At 42.2% G+C, this 20,867-nt stretch overlaps 2 protein-coding genes across 2 annotated transcripts in view; both read left to right on the top strand.

Moving 5' to 3' along the window:
* The window catches only part of LOC104284054, a 14,781-nt gene extending 13,107 nt beyond the window's left edge, over positions 1–1,674 (top strand). The window contains exons 7-8 of the mRNA XM_009882336.1: positions 172–361; positions 998–1,674. Of these exons, the coding sequence (XP_009880638.1) occupies positions 172–361; positions 998–1,233 (426 nt within the window). The 3' untranslated portion in view covers positions 1,234–1,674. The remainder of the gene's footprint in view (positions 1–171; positions 362–997) is intronic.
* Positions 1,675–11,728: 10,054 nt separating this feature from the next.
* LOC104284021 (p53 apoptosis effector related to PMP-22-like) overlaps positions 11,729–20,867 on the top strand; it is a 14,730-nt gene continuing 5,591 nt past the window's right edge. Inside the window, exon 1 of the mRNA XM_009882294.1 lies at positions 11,729–12,047. Coding sequence (XP_009880596.1) covers positions 11,837–12,047 — 211 coding nt within the window. The 5' untranslated portion in view covers positions 11,729–11,836. The remainder of the gene's footprint in view (positions 12,048–20,867) is intronic.

Below are 20,867 nucleotides of genomic sequence, written 5' to 3'. Positions count from 1 at the left end.
GTTAGCGGGCAGGGAGTTCTGTGCCGCTCTGCCAATGACGGTGCCTTTCTGCTCTGCGGCTGTGTGCTTTGGAGACACCCAGTATTGCTCTGACATAGGGCATGCTTCTTGCAGTAAAGGATTTTGAGAAAAGATTGTTAAAGGAAACCAAAGACCTGCAATCACGTACAGTTCAGTGCACTGCTGTGTCTAACATCTTTCTTGTTTTCTCTTCAAGGGTGGGGGAGAGCAGCAGCTGCCACGTACCTCGTTGGCTTTGTGATCCTGGTCATCTGTTTCGCCCTCGCAGTCATTGCGTTCTCGATCGAGATACTCCGCTTCAACTTTGTGCGAGGAATTGGAGGCTTGCTCTTTGTTGTTGGTAAGGCTGGGCACAAAGACAAGGTTATTTTAGATGTAAAACAGGCATCAGCAGAAAAACATGCTAGATGGAGCCTCCCTTATGAAATAAGCTGGCTTTGTCTGCTTTATGACTCATTTTCGTGGGGAACAAGGGAAGGTTGATTTACGCTCTGGGAGGATGATGGTTAGGGAAGCTCCAGTGGCCTTTGTCAGTTAGCACTTCCCCAAAAGCAGTGTACAGGGGCAACCAACACCTTTGCGTGTCACATGCTAAGACCTAGGAGCTGAGAGCCCTGGGTGCTTCCCACCTTCCCGAGGGCAGGAGGAGCGAGGGGACTATGGTACAAGCGGGAGGTAACTGGCTGTGCAGGGATCACGGTGCCTGGCTGTAGGACAGGGCTGGCCACGGCATGCAGGTCTGTGCCTTAGCCAGCTACCGATGTCAGCCGTAGCTGCCTCAGCCAGATAGGCGTGGGGATTCTGCCTTGGCCAGAAGTAATGTACCTCTGTAAGAATACAGATTTGATTGTAGGACTGAAACTAATTTTACATACCTTAAAAGGATATGCAGTTGTCTCCAGGTACCGTTTTTTTAGTGGGAAATGTAATACATTCATTGTCATTTACTCCTGCTTTTCTTTCTTTCTCTCTCTAGCTGCATTCCAGATCATAGGCTTGGTCATCTACCCAGTCAAATTCGTAGAAGAAATTCCGCTGCAGGGAGATAATATGTTCAGCTGGGCCTATGGCTTTGGTTGGGCCAGCACTGTTGTTGTAATAGGTTGTGCTTTCTTCTTCTGCTGCCTCCCCAACTGGGAAGATGAAGTCCTGGGAAACATCAAGCCTACTTATTACTACTCCTCCCCAGAGAGAGCACCATACTTAAACTGAAAGATTAAATCCACGTACAATCAACTGCCGAAACAACAGAAGAGCACCTCTGATGTAAATTTGGTGTGATTATAGGAGTCTGAAAAAAACCACCTTATTTCTCCAGAGTATTTCTTACTAGCCCTGGTGATAAATTAGTAAAAACATTGGCATCTTTAAGCAAATAGCTTTTACCTAAAGTATTATTTACGTATTCTCATGTCGATTCTGTTTGGGTGGTTTACTTGCTCCTTCCCCTCCCAACTAATTGAGTCATCCTTATTTTATTCAAACATTTGCTTATGAATAAAGATGTAGTGTTTCAAGTGTAGGGAGAAAGAGGAGAGATTTTAAACAACCCATTGGAGGGACCTGCAAGTTATTTTGGTTTTACCTTTGACAAAATTGCCTTAAATGGAACTAGAAAAAAAACCACAACCTTCCAAAGAATGCTTTATCTTCCACCAAAGTCAGACCCAAGGAAGGAACTTCCCTGAGACTATCACAGTCACCTCCTGCCTAAGAATCTCTTCTCATTCCTGTTACTGGACTATTGTTGACTATTTGAATTAAGGGGAAGATAAAATTAAAATTTATTTTCCACCAATTGGTGCTGTTGGACGGAGATCTCCTCTAAAGCATGGAGCCGGTTTGTATCGCAGTGGCTAATGTAACACTTAACTGGTGTTTTTCTGGCCACTGCAGGACTTGTGATGGAGCCACATATAATTTAATATACCTTGTCACAGAGAGAATCAACAAACTTTCACATGTTAAACTACATACATTTTTACACAGTATTTGAGGGATGCTGATTTAGAAAATACCTTTGAGTAGAAACACACTGTTCTTTATGTTTACCTTTTTAAAACTGCTGTATTTTAATTATCAGCTGTGCTTTGGAGGGAAACCTTAGCATAAGGTGTTGAAAACCTCCGAAAGTTTCTAGAGCACACTGTAGATACTCCAAAGTTTAATAAACTTGGGGATGCTTTGTAAGTCACTAGGACTAAAAGGTAAAAATAGAAAAGCAGTTCTGTGAGCAATTTATGTATGCAAACTTCATACAGACACCTGTCTTGGGGAGTAATCTGGCCGGCTCCTAGCTTGTGTTTCTGGAGCCAGCAATTCCAAATAAGCATTCCAGTGAGGCAGAGCCGTGTCTGTGTTGGTTATGGACCTGTGGCAGCTTACAGCAGATTTAATTATGGTATATAATCTTGGTCAGAGCTTTCTTCAGCTGGGGAAGAAGGAGGAAGAGGCTTATTTGTGGAGCTCTTCTAGCTATGGGGGAAGTAACTCCAGCAGAGACAGATTGCTGAGCAGGGCACAGGCAGGGTGATAAGCAAATGCTACGCATTGCTCTGTGTGACGAGCAGCTGGGGACTTACTTCTTGCTATTGTGAACACAGTACTTGGGAGAGGGTAAGCGTGTGGGTATATGTGTTCATGCACATGTACAAAATAGAATGTATAAAGCACTAACCAGCATAAAGATAAAGTCCTTTAGAACTAAGCTTTTTCAATGCTCAATATTTCTTGTATTATATATTGTATAGCTTTCTGTTTTGTAACACCTTTTTTAATTTGGTAATTCTGTATATTGCATGTGATCCTGTTTTGGAAAGGCCAGGTGACTTCTGAAGGTCCCTTCCAGGCCTGTATTTTATAACTTTACAGAGCACAAACATCTGCAGGCTTCAGAAACGTGTTACAAGCTTCTTCGTGCTGTATACAATCAACTGTATTTATGATTCTTGCTGAAGAAGAGAATCCTTTTCTCTTCTCTGTACAGTACTGGCTGGTGGGCAATACTGTGTAGACTTATCTGTATCATGAGTAATGACAGTACCTAACTTTTGTGTGAATTCAAAACACAACAGAGAATCCCAAGTCTGGAAAATCCTTGCACAGCTAAAGTTGAGAAGGAGAAAAGTTGTAAGAAAATGGACACCCTTCCTAATGAAAGGAAGGATGGTTTGGTAATAGGGTTTACCATAACTTAAGTCTTTTGTATGTTTTTTTTTTTTTTATAAGCATTGTGATAACTTGTCAAAAAAAGCACAACTGTAAAATAAACTTGGCTCTGAATATACTGGGAGGGGTGGAAGCATAACAAGCATGTTACACAAGTAAGATGTTTGGGAGAAAGCTATTGCAAATAGTCATTAATTACTCTCAAGTGATACTAATGTATGTGGCACTCCTTTTAAATGTGGTGGCTTAATTAAAACTGTTTTAACTGAAGGTTGTAGAAAGTTGTTGTTTGTGGTTCACTGATTCATGTCATAAACTCAAGCAAGTAGCCATTCTTTACTTCTCTTAATGTGAATGTCAGTATCCATGAAGTGTTGGGTTAATAAAACGAAGTTAAAGACCTGGTATGTCCGGGAGGTGACAACTTCGTTTTCCAGTCAAATAAGCTTGGGTATACACCGCAAAACATGGCTGCGGGCTTTCATCAGAAGCACCAGGCATAGAAAGCTCTTTGCTAAGCCAAAACCTCTTAAATGCATCACCCTTGAGGGGAACCCTAAGCAGTTTAAGAACATTGTGGTCTACGGGAGGTCTCAGGTGTGAGAAGCCTGTTCTTTTTTTTAATCAAAACTGTGCCAAATAGTTTTCATATACTGATCAAGAACTTTAAATATGGAGTAAAGGATGAAGTGCTCACCTGCTATTTTCAGTGGAAGATTGCACTTCTCCTGTGATTTAGAAACCTTCCCATTTCTAACTTCAGATTGTTTATGGCTCGCATATAGCCCTGTGCTAGGGGCACTCTGTATTCTGAACAACTCTTTCTCCCTCTGAGTTTGTACAGAGACTAAATCTTTCAGCCACCGGTGTCTTAAACGAGTGTGTGACTTCTGATTTCTGGAAAGACAGGTTCACCATTCTGATTTTTTTAGCTGTCCTCTTCCTTAAGTGTCTTAGTTTTAAAATGCACTTATCACCTTGGATTCGGGCATCTTGCTGTTTTTTTTCGTTTGTGGGCTTTGGGGTTTTTTTTCTTATTTGCTTTTCACCCCCCTCCTTTAGTTACTCTTAATTTTATATACACAGTTAGGGAAAATATTTTTGTTCTTTTTAGATTTTTCCTAAATGCTTTGAAGGTAATTGGAGGGTTTGTATAATGCCCATTTTTTTGACATGAAGAACATTTGTATTCTTGTTTACCAACCAGCCTGTATTCAGCTGCAGCCTAATTCTGTGCTCACTAAAATCCCCTGAACAGCTCTTGTGAGCTTCTGGGTGCAGGGTAGCTCCTTCTAACCCAGCCCTGAAGACAAGAGAGCAGGTGGGGAGAATCCGAGCACACTTGACTCTCGTCTCAGGGGGAGTTATAAGCAATCAAACCCATGTATGACTGGGTGCTAGGGAAGGCTAAATGACCTGAATGGGATGATTAATGATTAAATCTCATGAGTATGGGAAACAGCTGCCACACCCCACTGGGATTTTGCATTTTTAGTTGATGTAACAAGTGACTCATTTTTTAAACAATTCCTTGACAAGGTAGAATTCTTAGGAAGAATTCACTTGACCTTTACATCCTGCATCTACAGACTCTTGGACCTGGAATACATATATAAATCAAGGTGGTGTAGTAACAGATCATTCCAGGTAATTTTTTGGCAGGGTGAAGGGTTGGTATGGTGATAAGCACTGTAGAAACAAACCCACATACTAAAAGGAAAAGTTACCTTTACAAACACAAAAAAAGAGTTGCTGAGATCATTGAGCACTTTTGAACTAGCGATGAACCAAGCACATACATCAATGTAAACCAAAATTCTTTAGGAGATTCACAACAGCTGAGAGAGCTGAGGTATTGGTCCCACAACGCAGAGCAGTGGAGGTTGCTGGCAATACAGGACAGCACCCTGAAAAAACAGGGGTTTCAGTGCTATAAGGTGAAGCTGCCCAGATTTTAAAATGAACTTGGGAGATGATAATCACAACCAGAATAAAGTGTAATCAAACGTGGAGGATATGTTTGCCAAAAATAGGGATGCTGAGTTTCTGAATGTGATTCCTGTAGCAGCTGCCTGTACAGAAGCAGTGATATCCATGTGCAATGAGTTCACAGCACCTGGGGTTCATCAGCGTTACTGCACGGGGGCAGCAGTTCATATGCGTAGATCCCCTTGACCAAGAATGTGTTGATTTTGCTGTGCATGTGCAACGTATTTACAAGATAGGTCCGATGCATCCACTGTGCAGGTCTGCTCTGGTGCAATAAGTGGCCTTTTATCTGGAATTTCCTGGCTCCCAAAGGTGTGAGCCAAGCTACTCCAGCTACAGAGCTTGACATCCAGATATTCCAGGCACAAAGCTGATGCCCTCAAATTTTGCCTCTATAAAATTATATTTAAATTACTTGGGAGTTGTCAGAATAATCCAAACGGTATTTTTTATTGTGATTTTTGAGTACCTAAATTTAATAAGGCTTTATTTATAATAAAGGCTGTAGTGGAAAACTTGCAGACTTATCTAGGGCTTTAAGATATAAATAATAGATATATAATGTAGAGAGGTTGGTGCTGGTCTCTTCTCACAGCTAATTAATGACAGAACGAGAGGGAATGGCTTCAAGATCCAACAGGGTAGATTTAGACTGAACATTAGGAAAGAATTTTTCACAGAAAGAGTGGTCGGACATTGGAATAGGCTGCCCAGGGAGGTGGTTGAGTCACCATCCCTGGATGTGTTTAAGAGACATTTAGATGTGGTGTTGGTGGATATGGTGTAGGGGGGAACTTTGTAGAGTAGGGTAGATGGTTGGACACGATGATCCCAAGGGTCTCTTCCAACCTAGACAATTCTATGATTCTATAATATAACCATAAATAATATAACTAATAATGTATGATAAGCAATATGTGTTGTATAATATAAATAATAAATATACATGTTTCCATGAATGATATTCCTCATGGATCTGTCTTCACAGGATTGGATAATATTTACTAGAAGAATTGTTATGACTTTCTTTTTATTTATTTATGGGACTGTGGGCAACACATAGTATTTTCCACAGAGATCTTTACGAATACAGAGTATTTTATAAGTATTAAAAATTGCTAAGTGTCAAGGGACACATTGGAAATCGGGGTTCACTGAGTTTGAGAGGGCCCAGAAAGATTTGAAGTGGGCACTCATGTGAAACTGTGAGCCTAAAAGCCGGCTCACTCCTGTCCTCCAGTGTGCTGCCCTGGGAAATGATCACAGATTAAAGTACCTTAGTTGACTGTCATAGCCTTCAATACACATGGAGGCATACAATCGGAGTAGGACCTGACGTGTGGCCATTACAGTCCCTTTTCATTAAATAGCTTATTTTTAAGCTCTCTTTGTGTCAGCAATCCCTCAGGACAAGAAATAAGCAGAACTTACTGTGAAAAAGGAATTTCAATGATTCGTGGTACTTGAAAATTAATTTGTGTTCTGATTTGCAATAGAGAGGCAGAACAACTTGCAAAACAAAACTCAGGAAAATCATGATTGACATTTTGTGTAAAGACAGTAGGAAAAGTTGACAATATTGATAGGAGACCACCATTTTCATTTCAGCACACTTCCCAAATCAATTCCATATCAAACATTTAAAACTGAAGAGGTCATTTCCATGTAACATTTTGGTTTCAGCAAAACCCTACTTTTAGCTGAAGAATCTCAAAGTGAAAATTCATGGCTGAAACTCTTAAAGACGTGCTTGGTATGCATGTCTTATCTGTAAATCTCAAAGTGCTTAAAGAAGTAGCTGCTGCTGTTCCCAACTGACCCATAAGGCACTGTAAATGAAAGCCATTTCTTTGACGGATAAATGTAAGTAGCAGAGGTGCAGCACCTGGGAATTACAAACATAAGGCTGATTTTATTCCTCTCCTAAGGCAGCTGAGCTATATGTTTTACAAGCAGTTACTGTTATGATCCACTACAACAGGACAACTATTCAGTTAGCCTAGCTATGCCACAGAGGAGTTGCGGGGCCCAAAGCTAGTAGTGGAAATAAAATTATCCCATATGTAGAGCAGGGCTGCGCTGTATCACTCTAACTGCTTACACAGAATTTCATAAAAACCCTGTATGCTTCATGAGTGCCCACCAGAGAGCTTGCGCTCCTGACAGCCGCCTGAGGAAGTTACAGACCCCCACAACAGTTACAAATGGTCAGAAGCCACCTCAGCTGGTGGCTGTGTGGTGGGTTTACAGAACACCTTTGATTTCAACGGTTTGTCTGGGGGTAGGGTGGGGTAGGCTGAACTCGTCATACTTCTGCAGACCATCGTTAAGAAATAACTGGAGATTAAACCTTGTTCCAGTACAGAACCCACCCTGAAGAAAACCTGTCATTTAGTGAAAAATAGCTGAAAATGAAATCCGCACTCAGGCACACAGAGACTTTTGTGTTTTCCTAATTTTGTGTTCTCTTAGTACAGGAAGCCAGTGAGTGCTGCGTGTGGGGCAGGCTCTGGAGGTCTGACAGCAAGCCGATCCTAGATGGCTCTTGCTAAAATCTTAACAAGACCCCGTGGAAATTTTCCTTCATGGTCAGTGACCAGTGAACAGAGGAGATCTCAAACCTCTGCAGAGATTTCTTGCGCTGCACGAGGCATCTAGAGGAAGGCTTTCCCAGACACATGGCAGCAGGACCGAGCACCAACCACTCCCAGGTCACCACAAGCATCATGGATGAGCCTCAGTGTCCAGCCACCATGGGAGAGTCCCTCAGAAAGGCTCGGTGTGCTCAAGAAACTACAAGATCTCAACTGAGTTCATTTTTTTTCGGAGGGAGTTCTGATTTTGCAATGAAATAAAGTCAGGTCCTGTACAAAATGCATTTCTAGTATCCTTTTAATTAACATAAAGGAATTGCAACTTGGATTACCCTGTGAACACTTTTGGTGACTAAAGGTACTTTTCTACATGTGCTTACTATGGATTAAATATTAGTCATATTGAGAACACTATTGCGTTGGTGCCCAGGTGATGCAGGGTACAGAGAGTGACCAGAAGGTACAATTTAGTCCGAGTAGGATTTGACTGATGGAGTTGCATCACTCTATAGGCTGTGGTTATAACAATATCTGCAGTGCAATATTCCAGTTGCAAGGCAAGATGCAGGCCTCTCCAAAGGGAAGTGGGAAATGGCAGATTGGCATTATAAGAAAAAAAAAAAAGGACCTATGGTTGTAAATGGTTAATAAAGATAATAATAATAGTCGTAAGATTTATGATGGCAATGATATCAAAGCATTTGCTTTCACCTAAACACCCAGCTCATATGCTGCAAAATACAAAGCACATTGTAGATAAATCATCACTTCAAATCACAGACTCCTTAACAAAACTTTTCAATCATTTCTCTCTGTTTGCCATAGGAGTATCAGAATTACATGACATACTTCATTTTGTCACCTTTGAATACATCTACCTCTCTGCCGTTCCAGATATCACAAATTACTCTTGTATTCCATGTGACAATTGCTTGTAGTTTTAAGTTACTTAAGGATGACAAAGATGGGCAAGATGCAGAAACACCTGTGATGACTGAACGCTACTCATCTTTCTTTCAGTGTGATAAATATGTTCTGTCGTATCATCTTGCAAATGCTAACGTTTGTGACAATATGCATTTGTCCACCCATGACTTGTAACAAAAACTGATGACAAATCCTTTGGTCATAAATACCTACCTGAAACATGGCTGAGCGTTCAAAAAGCAGGGAAGAGAGAGGATTTTATTCTTCAACAAACACGGGGTCTCAAATGCCTGACAGTACCTGACTTCATACCAGATTTCAGCTACAAAATTGCTTTAACTTCACTTGGCTATTTTCTCTGAGAAAAAAAAAAAAAAGGCTGAGTTTTTAGAAAACTGTAGGTATTCTTGAAATTTGGCAAGAGACTGGATATAGACAGCTGAGTGAGGGCTCGGCTACAGTCTACTGCCACATGCAGGAGTGTTTCTGAAGCTATCTTTTAAAAACCATTTAATATCCAAATCCAAATCCATGTTCTCTCAATCCTTTGGAGTTTATTGTGCCCATTTCTACCTCATCTGTGGCAACAGAAAGAACACGTGTAAACAGACCGGGACAGCTTGCAGGTACCAGCATATTGCACGAAGGGCGAGCTCCAAATGATATTTGTTTTAAAAAGTCATGCATAAAAAATGATATATTGCAGTGTTATAGAACTCGAAAATGGCATTTTAAACACTATATTTAGGTTAACAATAACTGAATTTGTGGGTAGTACAAATGTGGACTACAAGGGAAGATATATAATATTCTAAGGAAATGGTGGTGGCGGTTCCCTAAAGTGTCCTTTACAAAAAATACCTGACGTTGTCCCTTGTTTCCAACCCAAAACAACAGCTGACGTGGCTTTTGCTTTAAGTGACATTAAAATTCAAAGGACAAATCTGTAAGAATGTCTCCTGCTCTACCAGAGACTCGTTGAACATCCCTGATGGACCTCTCACAACTGCAGAGTTATTGGGCTGTGTCCATACCACGGGGGAGAGCCTCCGGCAGGATGTTTCAGCTAGCCAGAATTGCACTGGCTGGAGAATGAGAGGCCAAACAGCCACACCACTGCTAATCTACCACCAGGCTAATAAGTTATCTCTGATTAGAGATAAGGCACAGTGCCACAGTAACCTGTTCAAATTGCTTTCATGGTGAAGCTACTACCTCATCACCGTGCTGCATTGCTCATTGCTGTAGATGTTCCAGTGTGGTTCTACACAAGCTCAGCGCTTCTTCATGTGCTCCCCTGTACAGTGCATAAATTCAATGTAAATTATTAATTTATTTTATTTAGTCCATTATTGATTTATGAATATTAATTCAGCAAAATGCTGTGGAGTTTGCAGTTCAGTACAGATGTCACATTTTACCGTGAAAGCTGCAATATAGTAGTGTATCTCTGTGAGTATATGAGGTCTGCACTTGGATGTAGCCCCGTCTGACAAAATCCACCATGGCAGCAAAGGATACTTTGCATCCTCTGTGCTTAACCATGTTTCACAGAAACCAGCTTCAATCTGCAAGGGTGTAACTGCTTCTAGATGTAAACATAGAATCATAGAATGGTTTAGGTTGGAAGGGACCTTAAAGATCACCTAGTTCCAACCCCCCTGCCATGGGCAGGGACACCTCCCACTAGACCAGGTTGCTCAAAGCCCCATCCAACATGGCCTTGAACACCTCCAGGGAGGGGGCCTCCAGAACTTCTCTGGGCAACCTGTTCCAGTGTCTTACCACCCTCAAAGTGAACATTTTCTTCCTAAGACCTAATCTAAATCTACCTTCTTCCAGTTTGAAACCATTCCCCCTCATCCTATCACTACATGGCCTTGAAAAAGTCCCTCTCCAGCTTTTTTGTAGGTGCCCCTGATACTGAAAGTCTGCTATAAGGTTTCCCCAGAGCCTTCTCTTCTCCAGGCTGAACAACCCCAACTTTCTCAGCCTGTCCTCATAGGAGAGGTGCTCCAGCCCTCTGATAAACTTTGTGGCCCTCCTCTGAACCTGCTCCAACAGGTCCATGTCTTTTCTATTTTGGGGGATCCAGAGCTGGAGACCGTACTCGTGTATGAGTAAACATGAATGAGTCCTATCAAAATACGAGGTTGTAGTATGTGTTCATTCAAAAGGAGAGTGCTACAAATGTGGCTATATCACTTCTGAGCTGACAGACAGAAACCTCTGCCCGCACTCAGCTGGGCGGCCTCTCGGGGCACGGTGAGATGATGGTTCATCTCTGCATCACACTCCCAGCACATTGCGGGCAGGCTCTGACAGGCCCTGGGCAGCCACAGACAGCCAGAGCTGTGCGCAGGGAGTGTTCGTGAGGCATGGTCAAATCAAAGCTCAGTTTTTGTTCTCCCACTAAGGCTGTACACAGACCATACCATACCATACTTTTTATGGTAAACCTTGTTATTTATTTTCCCCTGCAGCTATGTCCCAAAAGGGGGAGGGATGGCAGTCACACATTCTTTATTGTCTTAGCTTTAAAGCAGCTAAAGGAATTATTTTTTTTTAATTGTAAAAAATAAGGTATCATTTTATTTTTAAGTGGAGACCAAGAAAAGCAGCTTTCAGCCTCCAGGTGGCAAGTTTCAGAAGCAACCACCATCTAATGCAAATAGTTCCCTGGCTTGTCTCCTGTCTCTGCCTGCAGTAATGCAAATCCCTTGGGAGACAGAAATGTGTAAACACAGCTGTGAGATGCTCCTGCTGGTGGGAAGTGGCGGGAAGGAAAGCGTTAAATGCCCAGGGTAAACAGCACCCGGTTTGTTACCTCGTCAGCAGGGCAGAGAGGATCCCACAGATAAACCCAGCCTCGCAGCTTCTCCCCAGCTCAACTGGTTGTTGCTCACTGGCAGCTCTTACTCATCTGAATCTAGGTGGAGCTCCCTCCCACCGTCCTTCCCTCCCTCCCTGCCGTGTCTCTCCTGATTAAAAAGCTTTTCTCAGACATCTGCACGCGCGCTCATAGGTACCGGCGCATACTTTCCAGGAGCTTTGCAGAGGCACCCCTTGCTTCGAGTCACCAAATCCTTGGCAGAGACGGCCATCCTCGTCCCACCAGCCTCCCCCTGCCCTGGAAGATGGTGAAGTACGGCCTCGACTACACACGGTGCAGATGGATCCTACCCCTGCTCCTGGGCATAGGCGTCATCTTCGGTATCATTGCGCTGGCGGGCAGGGGCTGGCTGGAGTCACAGACCTTGCCCTACGTGCACCAAGCGTCGTTATGGGAAAGCTGCACGAGGCCTGGGCAGGGTGGGCCATGGAACTGCGAGTCCCTCATGGGTTACGGTAAGTACCTGCAAGGGTGGTGGGGAGCAGTCTCTGAAAGAGTGGGTCACATCTCTGAGCTCATCTTCCCTCAGCTCTCTTAACTATACGGCCTAGTATCTGGCATTTATATACGAAATTACGGGCAATAGGGACTGTCACTGAAATACACCAAGACTTTTGACAAACAGGATGAAGAAGAAAAATGCCTTCAGCCCTGTGCAGAAAGAAACCTGGTTGCTTTAGATGGTGGATTGCATAGTACAAAAACCCCACTCATGGTGATGTACCAGTGCAGAAATATTACGGCATTTAAGGTTTTCTTCCTCTCTTAGAAGAAGCTAGTAACCTCTTCTCACTAATCACTGCTTTTCAAAACTTATCAGCTACTGCTGATCAAATGTCCAAACAGCAAGTTGCGTGGGTAAGCCTGGCATTAGTGTGATAAGCCAGTCCTGAGTGCCAGCAAGAAATGGGGAGTTAAAAATGCAAGATGGTAGGAAGATATTCTCAGGGAGTGTCAGGCTGCAGAATGCTGCTCTGAAACTGCTCTGGTAGGTGGGTCGTGTGAAAGAGTCTCCTTGTGATTATGAAAGAAAGCTTTAAAAGATGAAAGGATTTCTTGTTTGTACCGAGTTTTGGCTAAGTATGCTATTAAACATGCTGACCCAGGCGCAACCTTCAGCTTGAAAAGATGTAAACCACTGAGTCTGGGAGAATAGGCCAAGAGAAGGATCACTCTAGATATGCCCTGTTTCTTTTTTTTTTTATATATATCTGCTATTGGCCACAGTCTGAAACAAGTTATTGTGAGTGATTGGCTGTTAGCCTGAGCCAGGAGGAAAGCTCAAGTGTTCTTACAATTTATGCTAATTCAAATCAAAAGGAAGAACTTTTTCTCTAAGGCTTAGAATCTCAGCTGCTCTTGTTGAAAATGAGTGTAAAAACACTTGCGGAAGCAATCTCAGGGTTCATTTATTACAGCTTTTCAAAATTGTTCCTGAAAGTTTATCGTCTATGGTCAAACTCTACCTTCTATTCACAAAATTCAGCTGTAACAAGTTAATTGTAGCAGGCCTCTGTGTGCATAGGGCTCCAGGACAAGACTGGCTCCATTCAGCATCATGCCCAGTCCTGCTCTCAGAGCTCCTGCGTTAGCTGTGTAGTGGGACATAGCTTAAGCCAGCAAATTGACCTCTGGTACATGGCACTGGAGAACAGGAGAGAGACCATGGTGCTTAGCAAAGGGCTTCTCAGTCCTGAGTTTCCATGAAAAGTGAGCCCTCCTCCTGATCTCTGGGTTAGGCCCCACCTGTGACATGAATGCCAGCTTTAACGGGACAGAAAATACTAAGAACTTTACCTTGCTTCTCTTGGTAATACAAGAGAAGATTTACCTTGCTTCCAGTTCCTACAATGTTGTTTGGCATTTCACTTCCTTCCTTATCCTGCCTCACTCTTACATGCTTAAACTCTGCAGTTGTATGCACAGTTTCCCACTGGACAGCATCTACAGACAAACCAGGGAGGTCATCCTCTATGTGGACTACCCTGCAATGTCTGGGGTTACCATGAATCACATCCACAATAAATCCAGCGCTTCTACCACAGAGATGTTGGACTTATTACACACATGCAGAATATTTTCCAGAGTGTACATTGGAGAGTCCGCTGATGCTTCTGAAAGCACTAGAAATGCTGCTCATTTGCTGCATGACTGCATTATGCTCTCAATGGGCATGCATCTGTCATCTGACCTCTTCAAGCTTGCTAAATACCCAGAAAACCTACTCAAATCCTCAAAATTTTCCTGGACAAAATTTCCAGGTGGAAAAAGAAATTACGCCTGGGACAATGGGAGAATATGTAAAGCCTGTACATAAAAAATGTGTGCTTAGGCCAAGTGACAGTGGATTATGCTGCCAGACTTCTGCCTCTGCATGATTATGCCATTACAATGTAGATCTCAGCAATTGCAGGGATGGGTCACCCCTAACCCATAAGAGGTCTGTAGACCTGACTGTCAAGGATGCAAAGTCATGTCCTTGTCCTGATCCTTTCCAGGCTCTTCCTTCAGACACCTTCTCTCCAGAGGTGGGATGTGTTCAGATCCAATCCTGTCCTCTGGTTTTCGCATCATTCTGTCCTTGCTTAGCTGGTGTGGGGTTGGGATTTTTCTTCTGGGGCTCCTGCTCTTCCTCACGCAGGCCACAGGTGCCTGATGCTGGTCTTGGATTCCACCCAAAAGACCAACCCATGAGACAGCATCTCACTTGTGAGCATCCAGGTCTTGTGTTGAGCCTGATTCCACCTGCCTCTGTGCTGAAACATAGGGTTTTGATAATTCCGGAATTACGTTTATCCACAGTGCTCCAGAAAGGTCATAGAAAACAAGCATTCAGCATCATGTTCTGTGGGGTGTTAAACTTTGTATTGTGCCAAGCTAAACGCGGTGCTGGATAAACAAAGTGTAATTATACGCCCTCCCGAGCACAGAGACAAAAGATGTGATGTAAACAGAAAGGAGAGGAGTGTTTTACATCTTTCCTGAAATGAACTCTCTCTTTCGCCCCTCTATTCCACAGTTCCAATCTCCTTTCCTCTGGGCCTTACTCTCAGTTTCCCTACTTAATCTGCCACTGGCTGGGTAGGTTCTGAAATCCAGTCTTCCTGTGAGGATGGTTTCACTGACATACATGATACATATGTGTACCCCAGCAGCTGCCAGCAAATATTCTCAGTGTGACTTTGATAGTGTAGCTATCTTAATCCACTGCAGACATCTTCATCCTATCATAATCAGATATAATTGTAATGTTCGTGCAAGTTATTCAATATAATGTGCAAACTGAAATCAAATTCTTCACCTGCAATGTTTGTTCCCCTTGAATCTCTGCTGTTTGGTTTAACATACGTATATACACAGACAGAAGACAAAAACCCAACATCATTGTGGTCAGTCATATTGGAAGGGAAGAAGTTTGAATGTTTCATTGGTTTCACGAGTGGAGTTTGGATTCTCTGAATAGTTCCTTAAACTGGCAGAATTAAAACCTCACAGTGAAGACAAGAGGCCTGTACAATTATTGGTTTTTTTACAAAGTGGTAGAGTAACTCCACTGGTGCAGTTATCTTCTGTGAAAACATCTGCACACCCCTGGTCTTTTGCAAAGTTTATGAACTCTGTGGAAAGTGAGAATATGAAGAGTTTATACACTCTGTTATATTCTCCAAGAGTTCAGATCTTCTGCTTTAACCATATGACACTCATCTAGACTTTATCAGAAGTCTTTTGATTTTCAAGCATATTTAGCTCAAATAAATAGAACTTTCTAGGAAAAAAATATCAAGTCCATTAGGACACTTACTAGAAATGCATGGAATTTAGGATGAGGGACTGAGAGACACAAACTGTAGCTCTGCAACGTTCTGGCACTTGGAACAAATAAAGGTCTCAAGCTTATAACATGCTGAAACCTTTACACAGGCAGAGAAAAAGACTTTTTTGATAGATAATGAGCACAATATGGAATGTATCTGGCTGGGACACAGCTGAGCTTGCAAAGAAAATGCAAAGGTTAAACCCCTTCATGAATCTGGCACAGCATGCATTTGTTTTTCTTGATTTTTGGCTATATAACCTTTCTTGAACAAGGTGTGTCTTGCAGACCTGAGACACCTTTTCTGTGTGTAATTTATTCCACTGCAGGCTTTGAAGATGGTGAAACATGTGTGGGTTTGGTTGGAGGAAAAAAACTGATTTTATTTTTTTCGTCCCAATGTAATGCATAATAGGATGAAAAACTCATGGCTACACTTGTCCCATCTTATGTTCCACACAGCCCTGCAGGTCTTCCATGTGCAGATGCTGCCATCAAAATAACTGTAAGCTTAAAGCTCTAAATCTAGGTTGAAGGGGTCATCTTGTTTGCATGGTGAAAACAAATCTTGAGGAGGGGGAGCGGATCAGGAAAAGGCATTTCCACATGCCAAATGGAATCCAGGCCTTCAGGTTTTTTTCAAATCATAGTATTCAATCACTGCCTTTTCACAGGATTTGTGGAGGGTTTAATGGCTGTGGAGATTAGTGGAGGGGTAAATGATTTTGCCATCTGGAAAGGACACCTTCCGGCATCTTGTCTTCCAGGCAAATTTGCCTATATGAGGCTTTTGGGTCCAGGGAATCTTTTGCCATGATGAAACACCATTTATGATTCTGGAGGAATAACAAAATGGAAATCACTTGCTAAAAATCCTCAGCTAATGATACAACAGCGATGTACCCCCACCAACGGTGTGGTCGGGAGCAGTCTCTGTGCAGCAAAGGACCTCTCTTGGTACTGCACCTACGACTGGCCTTGCACTGCTGGCCCCACTGTTCCCCCTCTGGAAAACGAACTTCTCCAGCAGACCACTGACTCGTCGCACCTGGGGCACAGGGCAGACCGGACACCAAGGTTCCCAGTTGCCACGCTGCCTACGTACAACTGTTTTGCCTTCCCCCACATTCCCATCACATCTAAGAGCCAGCACCTACTCCCAGATGTGGGGAAGCCCTCACTTGCCCCGAGCTGAAGCAGGCGCCCTGAGCAGAGTGACACGGGAATATTTCCAGAGGGATGGGCTGGGAGACAGCCCCTCTCAGCAGGGCCTGGGAGGAGAAGCAGGATGTCCCTGTGGCTCTTTGGCATCCCAGGGTGTCTGCACCTAGGAATAGAAATGAAGTAAACGAGTAACTGGGCTTTTGAAGCAGGGACCAGCTCAACTCACAGGGCCATTATTGCAGACTTTCCCTGAAGTCAAGGTTCTGCACCTAAAGGCTTTCAGAATTTGGTAAAATTCAAATATCTTTAGAAAAGGGAGGTTTCTGACCTCCCATGGAAGCCCGTGGGAGAGCCCAGGATGGGGTCCAGCTCTATGCTCCGTGCCTGGATTACAGGGCAAACCTTGACTCTTTTGACACAGGGTGAACTGAAAATGAAAACTTGTTGCTGTTCCTGCTGCATCGTAGCATGAAACAGTTATGTTTATATACGGTGATTGCTGGCAGTTTTAATGACAGTCTATAGAGAAGCACATAATTTCCGAAGTCATCAGTCTCCTAAAAGTGTAACGTTACCTGGGACTAACCAGTGAGAAATGAGATTACAAGACTAGTTACTTAATAACATAGAATATTCAATCATTATCAAAACTTAGAATGCTAGAAAATATAGGCTCAATCAAATGTATATGGTAATGAAAATATCACAACAACAGTATATTTAAGGAACTCTGATGCAAGAAAGAAAGAGCAAATTTGATTTTTTCCCTAGCTTGTAGGAGACTCTCTCTTATTACTAAAGAGGTATAAGAGAAGGGAATCCAGCCCAGAGCATTTAATTACCATGGCAATTTTCATTCCTCATCTGCAATCGCTGACATGCTTTCCCTTGTAATTTTAGGGTTTCTCCTTTTATATATTTAGTGGCAGATTCATTTAATCAGACTCTTTTCTACATAATAGTTATGCTCTTCAGCAATTAACTCTACAGAGGGCAATTGCAGATGGCATCCCACTATTTATTATCCAACCTCCCTTTAATAATTACAGTTAAACTGGGTGGAAAAATAGCAATCGTGTGGAGGGTTCTCATCTCCCCATCAGGAGGTATTATCTACTGGCGTTGAGGACTTGGTGAAGATCCTCAGCACTTTGCGTTGTCAGAACCTTAAGTCCTTGAGAGGATACCATTCACTCACACATCTCTGCTGAAAACGTGTGGAAACTTGTGGCTAAACTCTCATTCCTCTTCACCTCATCGCTTCCTCTAGCTTATTGAGGTAATCTGATACAGCACGGCTATAATAACCTCTCCATAGTCTGGACAGTGATAAGGACTGCAAGATGGATTTCAAATTCCACTGTAGGGTTAAACAGCCAGATTACTTAGGCAGGAAAAGAAACAAAACTCCCCAAACACTGGGTTTTTTTTCACATTTCCATATCACTTTTTACTGACAGCTTGCATTGTTATGACTAACCTTTAGCTCATTGAGTCAGTGAGTATGATAATGCTGTGCTGCTTCTTTGTCAAGCACCATTACAAAATCCCTCATCAGTAAAAAATTCCCAGGAACTCAAGGTAGTCTGTGGAGTGAGGATGGTAGACTATGTCTCAAAGATTTCTGGCTTCCTTCTACTGGTACTGAAAAACACTTCAGGTCACACACAGACCTGCTGATGTACTAATCTGCAATTGAATACATCTGATGTCACCTATTATGTGGAATATGCACACTGTGCCCAAATCATGCCCTAAATGTAGGAAGTCTCTGTGCAGTTCATTAACTGTCTCAACATGTCAGAAATAAGTGGCAAGTGATGAAGACTTTCAGGATGCATTCTAAAAGATATTTCGTTCACAAGAAGAGTAAATAGAGCTTATGATGTATTTTATGAGCACAAAGCTTATATGTTGTGGTTTTTCTCTTGCAAATTTTAAAATTTTGTTTCTAACAGAAAATTAGATCCAGATTCACAGCTGCTCTCTATCAGAGAGAAAATCCCTAGTGCAAAAGGCGACTTCAGCAAGGTTTCAGAACAAAGTTTGCTCACAGCATGAAAACTGCAGATCAAGAGTGAGAACAATACTTGGTGCATATGGAAATGAGATGTAAATTCAGTGTTCTTCAGCCTCAAATGGCCCTGGGAATATATAACTTAAAGAAGAGCTTTTTGGAAAGGTTCCATTCTGCTGTTCCGATGAAAAGTCCTAGTTCATAGCCTGTGTTATAATGGAAATTGATTCTTTTTAATTCACATTAAATATTTTAACCCATCTTTAACTCAAGGGTAGTTTGGGAGCAGGTACATCTTGCTACTCTGATTAACTGAGCTTATGCATATGTACTGATTATTCAACACCTTACCTGTTTACCAGACCCTCCCAACCCCTATGTACACGTGCAAGTGTAAGTAATCCTGCTTTAATTTAAAATAAATAGGAAAAAAAAATAGAAGGAAAAAATAGGAGGAAAAAATGTTACAGCATTGAAGTATATAAGACTCAGCTTTAACCCCGAGATGTTCTCCATGTATGCAACTGCTTCTGACGATAATGTGAGATAGGGGTACTCCCTGACTCTCTCATGAGCAAACCTTTAATTTTGAGGCACTGTGTGCACATTATTTTTAATAGCTAACTTACTCCCTTGGTGCTCCCTTTGATGATGGCTCTACGCCCTCTGCCACTGCTGTCTCCCTAGCGCTAAGTAAGCATCAGGGAGCAGCCCTCATTAATACAAGATTTGCAGAAGCCAGTTTCTAAGTCAAGCTTGTACATGCCTGGGCTTATGATGAGATGAATTTGAACCACTCCCTCAAGATGTAACTGCTCCTCCCCTCAAATTCAAGTCAGAACGGCTTTTAAGTTGAATCGCTTACCTCAATAAGAGAAGAGGTTTGCAGGAGTACATAAAATCTTGGATGCAGGCTTCACCTGTATATGTTTGTGAGTGAAGTCGGTGGTGGGGAATTAATATGTTTTTGCTTTAAAATATTTAGAGTCCACCAAGCCAAACCGAGTTATCACTTTAGCGCTAGGCTATGGCCAAGACACTGCTTTCTGCTAATATATACTGTGTTTTACTGATAGGTGGCCTATGTATAAAGGTTCTTTTCTTTACTGTTGTCATTTAAAATTATTATTCTGGGGTAATTGTCCTAAAGTCCTAATCCTTGATCATTTGTATGGGACCTGTTACTAATCACCGAGAAACTTTTGCAATGAAATTATCATAGTGTGCACCTAAATAGGTTATTCTCTGCTTCCATGGTTGTCTCTTAACTAGAGGCATGCTAAAAGCTTGTTCCTGCTCACATAAAAATGGCTTGCATGTTATGAGATAACACTCTGTTATTAAATGAGAAATCCATATTAACTGCCAATGAATTCTAAAGAAGTAATGCTAGTGGAAAAAGAATGGAGTTACCAAAAAGGATGCCAAAAAGAAGGACCAAAAATTTTGTATTCCACCCCAAATGATATAAACTCACACAAAAAAAAAACCCAAACAAACCCATCCAGTATTGACTTCCCATGGGAAAGACATTCAGAGAATGCAGTAGTTTTAAGAATGATCCAGATGCAATGTAGGAGCTCAGAGAATAGTACACATCTGGTCATGCCTTTGATATTTTTTCCTCATTTTATTCTGTTCATGAATTATCCATGACGAACATGTGATTTTCTTCATTTGTATAGTCTTCCTTTGAAACTATTTTCAGTCAATAGCTTTCAGTCTGCGCATACAGTTTATTCATAAGAAGCTGCTTTTAATAGTTTCTGATTTATCTTGGCTGTATACAAACACATCCACACTGGTATTTCAATGCCAGCTCATGCGATCAGTAAACAGCTGCAGAGATTTCAATGTTCACTTGTTCTCAAAAAGAGCACAAAAATTTCCCATAGCTGGCATGTTACAGAGCTGTGATTTCCAGAAGACACTGCCCATTGTCCAGTGTTTGCAGTGTCCAGTGTTGCACAGATAACACAGGGAATCCAGAGTCCTGGATGACAGTGGCTTGCGTATACACTAACAACTTGTAACCCTTCAGCTGATAAGTTGAGATGTGGGTTAATGAGTTTGATAGGCCATCTTAAGATTCAAGCTCAGAAGAACACATGTTCTGCTGAAGACATGCTCGCTTTCATATGAAAACTTTCTTGAGGAGAACAAACCAAAATGAAAGGAATAAACCCCTGCAAAAGCAGCTCCTTTTCAATGTTAAGCACGTGCTCTGTGGAGTTCACCACACCCTGATGAAGACCGTCAGGTTGAGAAACCGAAGTGAGT

Source organism: Charadrius vociferus, unplaced genomic scaffold, assembly GCF_000708025.1.
Source record: "Charadrius vociferus isolate BGI_N301 unplaced genomic scaffold, ASM70802v2 scaffold13, whole genome shotgun sequence".
Classification (NCBI taxonomy): domain Eukaryota; kingdom Metazoa; phylum Chordata; class Aves; order Charadriiformes; family Charadriidae; genus Charadrius; species Charadrius vociferus.
Note: the sequence above shows the minus strand (reverse complement) of the source record. Positions and strands in the feature narration are given on the sequence as shown.